Source organism: Cololabis saira, chromosome 5, assembly GCF_033807715.1.
Source record: "Cololabis saira isolate AMF1-May2022 chromosome 5, fColSai1.1, whole genome shotgun sequence".
In the NCBI taxonomy this organism is placed as follows: Eukaryota; Metazoa; Chordata; class Actinopteri; order Beloniformes; family Belonidae; genus Cololabis; species Cololabis saira.
Genome location: NC_084591.1, coordinates 3,889,749 through 3,902,491, shown reverse-complemented (window position 1 = coordinate 3,902,491; position 12,743 = coordinate 3,889,749). Strand labels below are relative to the sequence as shown.

At 39.3% G+C, this 12,743-nt stretch overlaps 1 protein-coding gene across 1 annotated transcript; it reads left to right on the top strand.

The window, feature by feature from the left end:
- Window positions 1–6,354: 6,354 nt before the first annotated feature.
- Window positions 6,355–8,253, top strand: LOC133443683 (putative nuclease HARBI1). The gene is made up of 4 exons (XM_061720822.1): window positions 6,355–6,815; window positions 6,916–7,031; window positions 7,669–7,780; window positions 7,871–8,253. The coding sequence occupies exons 1-4, from the start codon at window positions 6,383–6,385 to the stop codon at window positions 8,242–8,244; spliced, it is 1,035 nt and encodes a 344-aa protein (XP_061576806.1). The 5' UTR covers window positions 6,355–6,382; the 3' UTR covers window positions 8,245–8,253.
- Window positions 8,254–12,743: the final 4,490 nt, after the last annotated feature.

The following is a 12,743-nucleotide window of genomic DNA, read 5'->3' as shown; positions in this document are numbered from 1 at the left end:
TGATATTTCATGGTTTGCATTAATGGACGTGGCCTAACGGCTCAACAGAAAAACTTTGTGCCTCAAGCCCCACAATCCAGTTTGACGTACATGCACGAAAATCGGTACACACCTGTATCATGTCGCAACTTAAAGAAAAGTCTCTTGGCGCCATAGCCGAAACCGAACAGGAAGTCGGCCATTTTGAACATTTTGAATTAATCGTGTAATTTTGGCGCAATTTATGCCATTCCTTCGGCAGTTAATACAGCCCGAACCATAATGTGCACCCAGGTGTGTTATACATCACAAGGGCGACGATAGATGCCAAAAAGCGCGCCCCTACTTCATCTGGTTGGTCCATATTTGATAGTTCCTACTTTCTGCCATAACTTTTGAATGGTGTGATATAAAGAGTCAAGGGTGGTGTCATCTGACTCGGTTTTGACTCCTTCACCTTAATTGGTGCAAATTAGCCCCGCTCCTTCTTCTGATTGGTCAATATGTGATAGTTCTGATTTTCTGCAATAACTTTTGAATGCTTTGACATCAAGACTCGTGGGTGGTGTCATCAGACATGGTTTTGAGTCCTTGAACATAATTGCTGCAAATTTGCCTCGCCCCTTCATCTGATTGGTCGATATCTGATAGTTCCTACTTTCTGCCATAACTTTTGAATGGTTTGATATAGAGTTGTGGGTGGTGTCAGCCGCTAAATGTCCAGGCCTGAAGAATCTACATGCATGTCATACATGCAAGTCATACAAGCGCTTCCACTGCAGCACGCCTGAACGTGCACAAGGGTGCGAGGGCCTGTTCATCGCTGCTTGCAGCTTTAATTTATGTTTTTAATTGGAAAGTAAGAAAATAAAAACATAAAAAAATCGTTTTAAATTTTTTTTGGTTTGGTTTTTATTTTTATTTATTTCTTTTCATTGACTCAGTTATCCTTTCCCATTTTGGGATTGCATCCCGTTTATTAAGGGAAATATGGATGAAGATTGGACAGTGGTCCGTTATGGGAGACGGCGCAAGCCTGCCGTCAACCCCCAGTCAATAAAAATTTCCTACATTACAAAATCACTCTTTAGCAGAGGTGGAAAAAGTACTGAAAAATTGTAATTGAGTAAAAGTATCTTTACTTTGCTTAAATCCTACTCAAAGTAAAAGTAAAAGTACTCATCTAAAAATGTACTCGAGTAAAAGTACAAAAGTACTTAATTTAAAATGTAATTTGAGTAAAAGTTACTTTCAGTTATTTAATGCAAAAAAAGGACGAGTCACGAATCAAATCCAGCACAAGTTGTTTTAATTAACTTTGAGGCATATTAAAGTACACATCCACACTTGTAAAAGCTCAGCTGAGCTCAGTAACATGATCCTTTTACTTCCGCAGAACAGGACAAAAAGACAGCCACAACCTGTACTGTAAACTATTTTCAGTCATATTGTCCAACCGATAAGACTAAAACCAGAATCTAAGTATTCAAACACAAAATAAAGTGCCCAATGCCCGCAGGATCCTGCTATTCACAATAAACCAAAATAAAATGCCCACAAGATTTTCACCATAAATTTTGTACTCAGTAACGTGAGGGGGTTCAAATGTAGTGAAGTAAAATACTTGGGTCAAAATGTACTCGAGTAAAAGTAAAAATTACATATTTCAAAAAGTACTTAGAAAATTACAAATTACTCATAAAAAGTACTCAATTACAGTAACGTGAGTAAATGTAATTTGTTACTTTCCACCCCTGCTCTTTAGTTAACCTTAAAATAGAATTTGTTTATTTTAGTTGATTTTAATATTTAAAGCCAATTTTCAATAACCCAAGATCCGGTGACAGAGCAGCAGGAGGGTATAAATAGACCAGGAAGAGCTTACATTAATAGCCTATATTATATTCATTCTGCTCTCGCTCCTCGGACAGTGCAGACGTGCTTCACAGCTCTGAGCCAGTGTTTCTTTGTGCCTTTGCCTGAAGAAGACTCTTAAAAGAGTTGAAACGTTGCATTGAGGTACATTTATTTGAGTTGGCACACATTTGTTTTATTGATTTTTAATCACATTTTTCATTTTCCTAATTATTTTTTCATTATATAAAAAAATCCTAATGGTGATGAATGACTGAACAACCGTCATTGGGCGCTGCCCGGACAGACCGTACACCTCCTGTCTATGGGGGACAGGTTCCTTTTCCTAACCCTAACCTTAATCCCATTCGTCTAAAATCAAAGTCTTAGATTTATTTAATTTTTTTTTTATTTTTATTTTTTTTTATCACCTTGTCTGCACACATATTAATGGTTGATACCATGCCGGTAAAAACCTGAGGCATATATTTGTGCATTATTACTGTATTTAGTATATATACATATATATACACATACAAACCGAGTGATTTGGTTTTGATTTGATTGGGCGGGGGTGACATCCACTGCCAATCCAGGAAGCAGGAACACATGGAGGCACACATCAAGCACTGGAAATCTGCAACAAAAACCACAAACGAAACAAAATTTATTTAAAGACAGGATTCAAAAGATTTTAATCTTAAAAAAGGTGTGGCACAATTCTTTTTTTAAAATTAGTTTTATTTAAAAAACAAGTTTTAAAGTTCTTTATTTTGAAATAAGTAATTAAAATAAACATTAGATACATTTTATTAAAAACAAGGTTAAAAGGTTTGAAATAATAAAATAACTATAATATTTTATTCAGTATTCAAGGGGTTAAGACACTAAATCATTTGTATAATCCACTTAAAAATGCCGAAAAGACTGAAGAGACATTTCTTTTCGTCTACTATGAATAGGGTTGCCAGTGCCACCCGTCCCGTAAAATACTGAATTGTCCTTTGTTTGAGAAAAAAATGTTGCGTCCCTTATTGAACTAATACGGGACGCGATTTGTCCCGTATTTTCATTAACGCCCCAAACACACGTCTGTCACACACACATCAACACTAAATTTAACAATAATGAACAAAATAAAACACAGGAAACATTAAGGCCAGAAAAATCTTTGTGGCGGGACAACAGGACCTGCTGCGTCTGTGCCTATATCTTTATATGTTATTATTATTATTATTATTATTATTATTATTATTATTATTATTATTATTATTATTATTATTATTATTATTATTATATATGTGTGTGCCAGACAGCGGGGAGGACTCGGGCTGCACCTCCAGGTAGGGGTTGGGAATTGGGAATTAAAAGTTGCGTTCCGTATTGAACCAATACAGACATATATTATGCTCTTATTTATTGATGTCATAATATACAGGTGAAGGTCGGAAAATTTGAATATATTGCAAAACATCATTCGTAATAAATTTAACTAAAGGTGAAACAAATATATATTTATATATAATATATATTTCCCCACTACATTCAAAGTGAAATATTCCAAGCCTTTATTTGTTATCATTTTGATGATTATGGCTCACAGTTTATGAAAACCCCAAATAAAAAATAAATTTTATGAAATCCATAAACAATTCCATCATCAAAATTATAACAAATAAAGGTTTAACATATCTTGCTTTGCATGTAATAAGACTAGGTAATATATTAGTTTCACCTTTTAAGTTGACTTATTGAAATAAATTAACTTTTACACTATATTCTAGGCAAGGCAAGGCAAATTTATTTATATAGCACAATTCAACACAAGGTAATTCAAATTGCTTTACATTGACATTAAAAGCGGCAAGACATAATTAGACAGTAAATAAAAAATAGGTAAGAATAAGAAAAGAAGTAAAATAATAAAACACACAAACTGTTAAAAATAAGGGCAGTAGAATACAGCAGGTAAGTATTTAATTTAGGAGTACGCTTGAGTAAACAGTAATGTTTTTAACCCTGATTTAAAGGAGCTGACAGTTGAATTACTGAAATAAATTAACTTTTACACCATATTCTAGTTGAATTATTGAAATAAATTAACTTTTACACCATATTCTAGTTGAATTATTGAAATAAGTTAACTTTTACACCATATTCTAATTGAATTATTGAATTAAATTAACTTTTACACCATATTCTAGTTGAATTATTGAAATAAGTTAACTTTTACACCATATTCTAGTTGAATTATTGAACTATGAAGTCGAACTATTATTCTGCTCCGTGTTAGTAGCGCACCTGCTAACACAGACTTTCTTCATTGATTATGAAACTCTGTAGGCATTTGTTGAACTTAAACTTACTTTAATTTTTTTTTTTCAAATGATTCATATTGTAAATGTATTTGCCAAATATCCAGCAGTGGCTGCTGTCCTTGTTTAACAAGTTGTGATCATAGACCCAAGCAAGCAACGAGAACCTTAATATAATACGCCAGTTGGGATTTCCTGGGTTTTCTCATCACACACAAAGCTGTCACAGTTTGGTTATTCAGTTCCTGTTTTATTTTGAAACCTGTGTCGTTGTGTTTCAGTTCTGGTTTGACCTTCCTGTTTCCCATCTGCCCTGATTGTCTGCAGCTGTGTCTCGTTAACCTTCTGTATATCTGGTCTGGTCTTTCCCAGCTCCTGCTGGTCCAGACTGTTTCATTCCTCTGTGTTTCCTGTCAGGTTTTCCTTCTACTCTCGTGTTTCTTTAACCCTGCATTGCAGCTCTTTTGGTTTTGTTTCCTTTATTAAAAACCATTCTTGGAACTCCTGGCTCTCCTGCATTTGGGTCCCATCTACAACTCAATGTTACACAAAGCCTCCAATAACCTTCACTCAGAAACACCATCCAGTCGGAAACTTGGACTCTCTAGACCAGGGCTATTCAATTGGCGGCCCGCGGGCCACATGCGGCCCGCCAGGAGCTTTTATGTGGCCCCTGGTCATATTTAAAAAAAAAAAAAAAAAAAAAAAAAAAAAAAAAAAAGGGGGTTGTTTGTGCAGAATTTTTTTTTTTTTTTTTTTAATTTCAGATTTTTTGCCAGTGTTGCACAGTGTTAATGTTTGTCACATTATTATTAACCTCCGTTGTACAGAGGACTTGTTGACATCATTAGGCTTCTAGGATTGGCCTGACATTTTTTTCATTTGAATAAGTGAGGACTTTGCATTTCAGATGGAACTTCTAAGCCTCCTATCATGTGATTGTTTTGTTTTGCTGATATAATGCTCAGATGTGTCATTAATAAAGGAGCTTATGGTTAATATTTTAGTTGCTTATTTATAACATCAAACTGGCTACTATGGACTGAAATGCTTGTGCCCAATGCTTAATATAATATTCAAATAAGGAAATCTTGGTGGAAAGTGGTGCTTTGTCATCATGCCGTGTTTTATTAAAAGTAGGTCAATATCAACTTCATTAAGTTTGCACAATGCATGGTTTCAAAATGAACTGGCATTCAAAATAATATTTCTTTATTTGAATATTATATTTAACATTGTAAACTAGATATATTCAAATATATAATACAAATGTATTATATATACATAAGTCTTCGTCTTTGAGTGCAAAATACCTTTTGAAAACCCCCAAATTTTCAAATTGTGCGGCCCTCTCCATACAGTCTTTTTGCAGATGTGGCCCCCGGCCGAATCTAGTTGAATACCCCTGCTCTAGACCTTCAACTCCAACTTTTCAGTCTGCACTTTCATCAAATTATCACAACCTTCCTCTTAAATCCAATGAGGCAGTTCATTCAATCAATGTGGATTTAGCGTCCGTCCATCAGGCTGTAATTGATCAGGGACATCAATAAGCTGCCCTGTTTGTCATTATTCATTTTTGTATTTAATTCCAAAGGATGAAACAGAAATACAAAGTTGAATTAACAATGTCCACATGTTTTGTTGGCTAACAGCAGATGAGGGTTCAGCCTAGGCTTTCCCAAACCCCATGAACCTTGATGGCTTCTCCATCAGCTGTTTGTTCCTCCTCTGATGCTCCTCTTGGCAGGAACAGGGAGAGCAGTAGAGGAGTAAGGCCTCCTCCGGCTCCTGGATCCTGCTCATGGAAGTGGATGGAGCAGGACTCCTGGAATCCCAGATACAAGGACCACAAGGTCTACCTCTCTTTCTGTTAACACATGCAGAGATGAGGACATTAGTCTCACACACACACACACACATATACATGTTTTCCGTTTATATCAGGACGTATGACCAAAATGGGACAAATGGGTACGTGCCTTTCCAAAGGCTCTAGAGCAGTGCTTCTCAATCCTGGGGCCTGTACTACGAAGCAGGATTTGGGGTTAGCAAGGTAACTTCAGGTTTAACCCTGGGTTTTCAGGACTACGACGGTGGTTCACTTCTCACCGGGGTACATCGCCATGGTAACTTATGCTGAACAGCTAACCTGCTCCGGAGCAGGTTATGTTCCAGATACAGATCGCCGGGTGTAAAAGCACCGCCCACTGACCAATCAGCTCTCTTGGAAAATGACATGCCCTTTCGAAGAGAATCCAGTGGAGCTCGGTGCGCGGATCGTGAGAGGATCCCTCCGAAGAGAACGCGTATTCAGGGACCACCAAAACCCCTTTGCTTTCCCTGATGAGTACCTGTATGAACGATACAGATTCTCGACGGAGAGCATGCCATATTTGTGTCAGCTGCTCGACCCGTATGTGGCCAGTGCCACACGTTGGAGTCGTGCGCTCACAGTGCCCCAAACCATCTGCATTGCCCTGCGGTACTTCGCCACGGGTACCTACCTGTATGCTGTGGGTGATGCTGAAAATCTAAGCAAGAATACAGTCTGCAATGCCATCCATAAAGTGGCACGTGCCCTCACAGACATGCTGGATGGATTTGTTGTGTTCCCTGGCCACTTGCCGACGCAGTCTGTTAAAGAGGGGTTTTATGCCATAGCAGGTAAAATATACATCAACCTATTTAACTACTTCATCTATAAATAATGTACACCCTATGACGTATACTATTGTATATTAAATGCAGCCTACTCCTGTCATAGGGTTCCCCAGAGTGATCGGTGCCATAGATTGTACGCACATTCCCATCTCCGCACGTCTGGGTGAGAATGAAGCGGACTATGTCAACCGCAAGTCATTCCACAGCCTCAACGTTCAGGTAAAGTTTGCAATGGTAATTTGCAATACACATTGTACATTCAATTTGGCACTTAATAGCAATATGTTGCCTTAAGTTAGAACTTGTAACCGTTTGTTAGTTCTCCACTTATTTTCATCTAGTATAGTACTGTCCATGTGTGTGTGTGTGTGTGTGTGTGTGTGTGTATATATATAGAATACAAAAAGCTTGACATAGAGTACAAGATAAAGAAAGTAAAACTTGAGGTGGAGAAACTGGAGTATGAGAAGGTAATTCAGTAACGCAATTCATTTCCAGGCATGGGAATACACATATGTATATCTCTATGGTAATCCACACACCTCATTGTGTTTGTTTTAAGCTACGTGTGTCTTGTGTAAGTCTGTCATTTATGTGATAGCTGCTGTAACACTAAACATTCCCCTTGGGAATAAATAAAGTTATCTAATAAGGGTACTAATTGTTTGGTCATACTGGCACATTGCAGGAAATGCAGTAGCCTGGATAATTAAAAGTAATTCCCTTTTAGCACATGTGGAAATATATGCACATAAGGACAAAATGACACGGCACAGGTCCTGTCAAATGCACATTGATGCTACAATGACTTCAATGCTATTATCTTGTGGATTGTTAACCACAAATGCTTTTGCAGATGACATGTGACCATAATTGCATGGTCACGAGCATCGACACCAAGTGGCCTGGGTCGGTCCATGACTCCCGGATCTTCAGGGAGTCCACACTGTGCCACAGACTGGAGCAAGGTATGGCAACTTTACTCTGCATATATGTCTTATGTTCTTTAAACTGCATTCTGTGATACTGATCATGGCATCATTCCTTTTTATCGTCAGGGCTGTTCAGTGGAGTGCTTGTCGGTGACAGGGGATATGCCTGCCAGCCCTTCTTGATGACCCCCTATCCTGACCCTGATGCAGGGCCACAAACTAGATTCAACGTGGCCCTTTCCAGAACCAGGGTCAGGATAGAAATGACATTTGGCATCCTGAAGGCCCGCTTCACCTGCCTTCGTGGGCTCAGAGTGGCCCCAGACCGAGCTAGCAGGATTGTTGCAGCATGTGTTGTGCTCCACAATGTCGCCACCATACGGAGGGAGAGGGCCCCTCCTGTCGACCAACAACCCCCTGATGTGGTGGACCCCATCACCCTCGACTACCCTACTGGCAGGGCTGTGAGAGAGGCCATCACAGACCAATTTTTTGCCTGAACAAAGAAATAACAGGCCTTGTATTTCAGTTATTCTTTTAATAATTTTTTTCCTTCCATCCTTCTATCTTCTGCTCTCCCGTTCCTGAGGGAAAAAAGGAAGAAACATTTTAGTTTGTTTCCTGGAATAAAGGAAGAAACATTTTAGTTTGTTTCCCATGATGAATTACGTTACTGAATTACCTTCTTTTCATACTCCAGTTTCTCCACCTCAAGTTTTACTTTCTTTATCTTGTACTTCTTGTACTCTATCTCTAGCTCCAGTGTCCTTTTATAAAGAGCTCTCACATTGTCTGCTCCAACCTGAAACAAATCAAACACATAATACAGTAGCTGTGACATTTAAGCATTGTCACTTTGCTATGGTAACTTGAAGAAAGGTGCAAATGTTACTCTTGACTACCCTATTTAAATGAAGGTTAATTCATTACCACTTGTGATCCCCTTGGCCTAGATGTGGAGGCCATAGGCTCAGGGGCAAAATTAGGATCATAGCAATGGAAGCAATTGATTCATATTAGGATAGAGAGCACTTGAAGCAGTTTTTACTCCCATGTGCAGACCACCACCATTAGCAAGAAATTAAAGGGAAATCAATTACAGCCAAGTGTCCACACTCTCACCACCTGTGTTAAGATGGGCAAATTGACAACTGAATAAAATTGATTAAAAAAGACTTAAGTGTACCGCCAAAGCTCTCTCTGAACAAACAGACACTGTCTCATCATCCTCCACCTGAAAACACAGGACATGTAAATGGTGTATTTAATCCATGATCAGCAACCACAGATGACATGGCAGTGTATATGACAGGTTGTTTCCACTGTTACCTCTGTATGGGACAGAGTGTATGTGGGTGGCAGCAGCACCAATGTCTCCCCATCAACTGTAGAGAAAGTAAAACGATGTTACTTACTCCCACAATAATTTGTATATAATTTTGTTTTATTAGCAACTCAGTCTTTTAACATTGACACTTACCCTGTACAAATGTGGCCTGTTGGGAGCAGCTGCCACTGCCACCAGGGTCTGAAGAAACACCCCCTTCTACCCCATCCATTAAGGGGCGACCTTCATTGTTGGAGAGGGCCAGCTCCTCAGCAGGAGTGTACTCCTGCGTAGGAGGGCCCCCTCCTGTCTTCTTCTTGTCATTTTTTTTCTGTTTGCTGCAAGTAATGTCAATGCTATTTCATTGTGCTTTTGTATACTGATATCATCCTAAAACAGAGAGAATAGAAACACTAAAGCCTTGTACTTGTTGTACTTCTAAGATATGAAAGTGAGCCTACTTACCGCTTTGAATTATGTTTTTATATTTATTTTTTATTTGCTCCCATGTGCGTTTCACTCCGCTGGGGTTGCAGCTGAAGGAATGAGGCTACAATTGTCATACACGCCATACGAATACATCTAAGCAACACATGCATTTAACAGAATAGACAACTGTAATTATAGTCAGATCTACTTATGCCCTAATGATGGGGCAGTGATGTTTATATCCCTATGAATTTACGCATTTATACAGTCAGCGATCTTTTGCCAGCTGTCTTTCCTGCATTTTGCAGCTGCAACTGTGTTGCTTTTTGCCTGTTTATATGCCTATACTCATCATATTTCCGTAAAATTATTGTTTGCTCTTCGCTACTGAAATAAGCGGCTCTGACAGCGGACTTCTCCATGCTTGCGATTGGTCATGCGCTGAAAACACCGCCCCTTTTATGTGCACGCGCTCATATCCAGATTGGAGAAACCTGGGTTGATATACCGAGTTGATAACCACCGTCGTGTGACCGCTTAGCGTGATTGCAATTGTCCGGGTTAGTGAATCTGGATAAGGAAAAGATATCCTGGGTATGTTGAACTTGCTTCGTAGTACAGGCCCCTGGTCCTCGAGTACCACTGTCCTGCATGTTTTACATGTTTCCCTGCACCAACACACCTGATTCTAATTAAAGGTCCTCATTAGCTTGTCACCAAGGTCTGCACAGTTCTGTTGATGACACAGGTACTTTTATCACGGTGTGCTGAAGCAGGGTAGCATCTAAAACATGCAGGACAGTGGTACTCGAGGACCAGGATTGAGAAACACTGCTCTAGAGGCCTGAGAATCAAATGGTGTTTGACCCATGACTCCAGGAAAACATTCATCTATTTTAATTTTAGCTAGAGCAATACTTTGGTTCTGATTTTTATGCGACATATGGGGACATCGTCTGGTTTATGTGACTTATAAAGTCACATAAACCGGTCGTCCCCGCCGGTTTCTCCAACGGGGACGCCAGAGACCCCGGGGGAATCCCCCGAGTCTGTGACAAGAGGCTGAGACCGCGTGTCCCCTCCTATCTCATCGTCTGTTTGGAAGACAATAAATTGAGTAATTAAACAAACACGAGTCAAAGTCTTTTATATCCTCCATATTTACGCATGAACTTTTATCTTATTGGGCTGTGAGCAGGCTAGTCTATGACCCATATAATGAACACATTTGTTGTGAGTTACAAGAATTAATGGAGTGATCTTCTCATTCATTAGTAATTTCAGAAGGGAACTTGTGCTTATTTCATTACAATTCAGACCGAATGGGATAAGCACTCATTTAAATAACATATATAGCCTATTATTTATTTACCTTGGAGGCAATCGGAGTCACCCGCATGTGCTCCCACCACCCCTGTGAGCGCAGTGCAGAGTTATTATCGTTCACGAAAACGAACGAAATAACGAAAACTAAAATTGAAAAAACAATTTCGTTAACTGAACTAAATAAAAACGAAAATTAAAAGACAAAAACGATAACTAACTGAAACTATATTGCGTGTTTAGAAAACTAACTAAAACTAACTGAAATTATAGATATAATTTCCTTCGTTTTCGTTCCTGTCAACATAAGACTCTTGGTTTGATCAATTTATTCCGCTCTGGCCGTTTATCTCCAACTGGCAGCTACGGCACCTTATCGCCTCACGGTCCGTGACGTCAAAACTAAAACTAAAACTAAAACTAATAAAAACTAAACTAAAACTAAGCATTTTTGAAAATATAAAAACTAATAAAAACTAGCAAACCCACATTAAAAACGAATTAAAACTAACTGAATTGAAGGAGAAAAAGTCAAAACGAAATAAAACTAAACTAAAATGAAAAATTCAAAACTATTATAACCCTGGCGCAGTGTCACCGACGATTGCGGCGACCCTCTGGTCAAAAGGGGTGAGATCCTCCTCTCCTGTCCCCCCGCCTGTTTTGGCCACACTTTGGCGGTGGGCAGCCGTCCTCCGCTTCACCTCCACCTTGATGTCTGACCACTTTTTTTTGAGTTCTTCGTGTGTCCGCTGCTCCGACTCCACAGCATTGACGGCCTCACACACACTGTCCCACTCACTACTCTTACGTTTCCTCGTTATGCCCGAGGACAGAGAGCCAAAAAGGACTCTCTTCTTCGCCTCTACCTCACTGAGGAGCGTCTCCACCTCACATTCTGTGAAATTTCGCTTCTTCGCGGCCTTACTCATCGTTTTTTCGTCTTATTTGGTTGCGCAGAAAGGGAAATCTCACCTGCGGGGCCTATTTAAATATATTTGCATATTTAAATGGGGCGTGGACAGGGAGGAGTCTGGTACTCCTACATGTGCGCTCAATTCCACGTTGATTGGGATGTTCAGAGGAAATGTGCGTGGATTCATGCCTACGCACAGTTTCATACATCTGGATTTATTTGTGCGTAGGACGTTTTCTGGATTTAAGTGTACGCCATGTTTCAGTGGGAAATCCACGCAAGTCTTTGTACATGAGGCCCCAGATAACTGCAGTGTTAGTATTTGCTAAATGGCTTATTTGAAATATCTGCATAATAAGCATGGGTGTATATTCATTACACTGACCAAATAACAGTAACGTCTGAAATCAGATATTCATTTTATCATAAGACAGTAATTATTGTTATGGCATTTATGAATTTTGCTGATTATTTTTCTTTCCACATGAATGTAAACAAAACACTTTGACTTTGTTTTTTTTGTAAGTGCTGGCAACAACTGTAAACTCAGACCATGAGGTAACCTGAACACTGTCCTTTTAAAATAAATAAAATAAAAAAGCTTCCATGGTCTATGAACTAAACAGTATGATTAGATGGGCGTAAATTTAGGCCATTATGTGAATTTTATATTAAACAATGCGCAAATGAATCGAAAAAATAAAAATTAAAAAAAGTGAAAACTCTGTTATTAATTGAAATGATTAAGACAGATTTGATCACGCGCTCTGTGACCATCTGCCATGTCAACCTGCTGCTGAAAGGGAGGAGCCGGTACCGGCTCCATGCAACAAATCTATCCCAGCCCTGTCTGGACAGACCCTCAGCCTGCGCAAGCACTGAAACCTCTCCTTCAGAATCCCAAAAGTCATCTCAATTTTGACCCGGGTTCTGCTGTGAGCCACGTTGAACTGTGTTTGCGCTCCAGCATCTGGATCGGGGTACGGGGTAATGAGCGTGGGGGC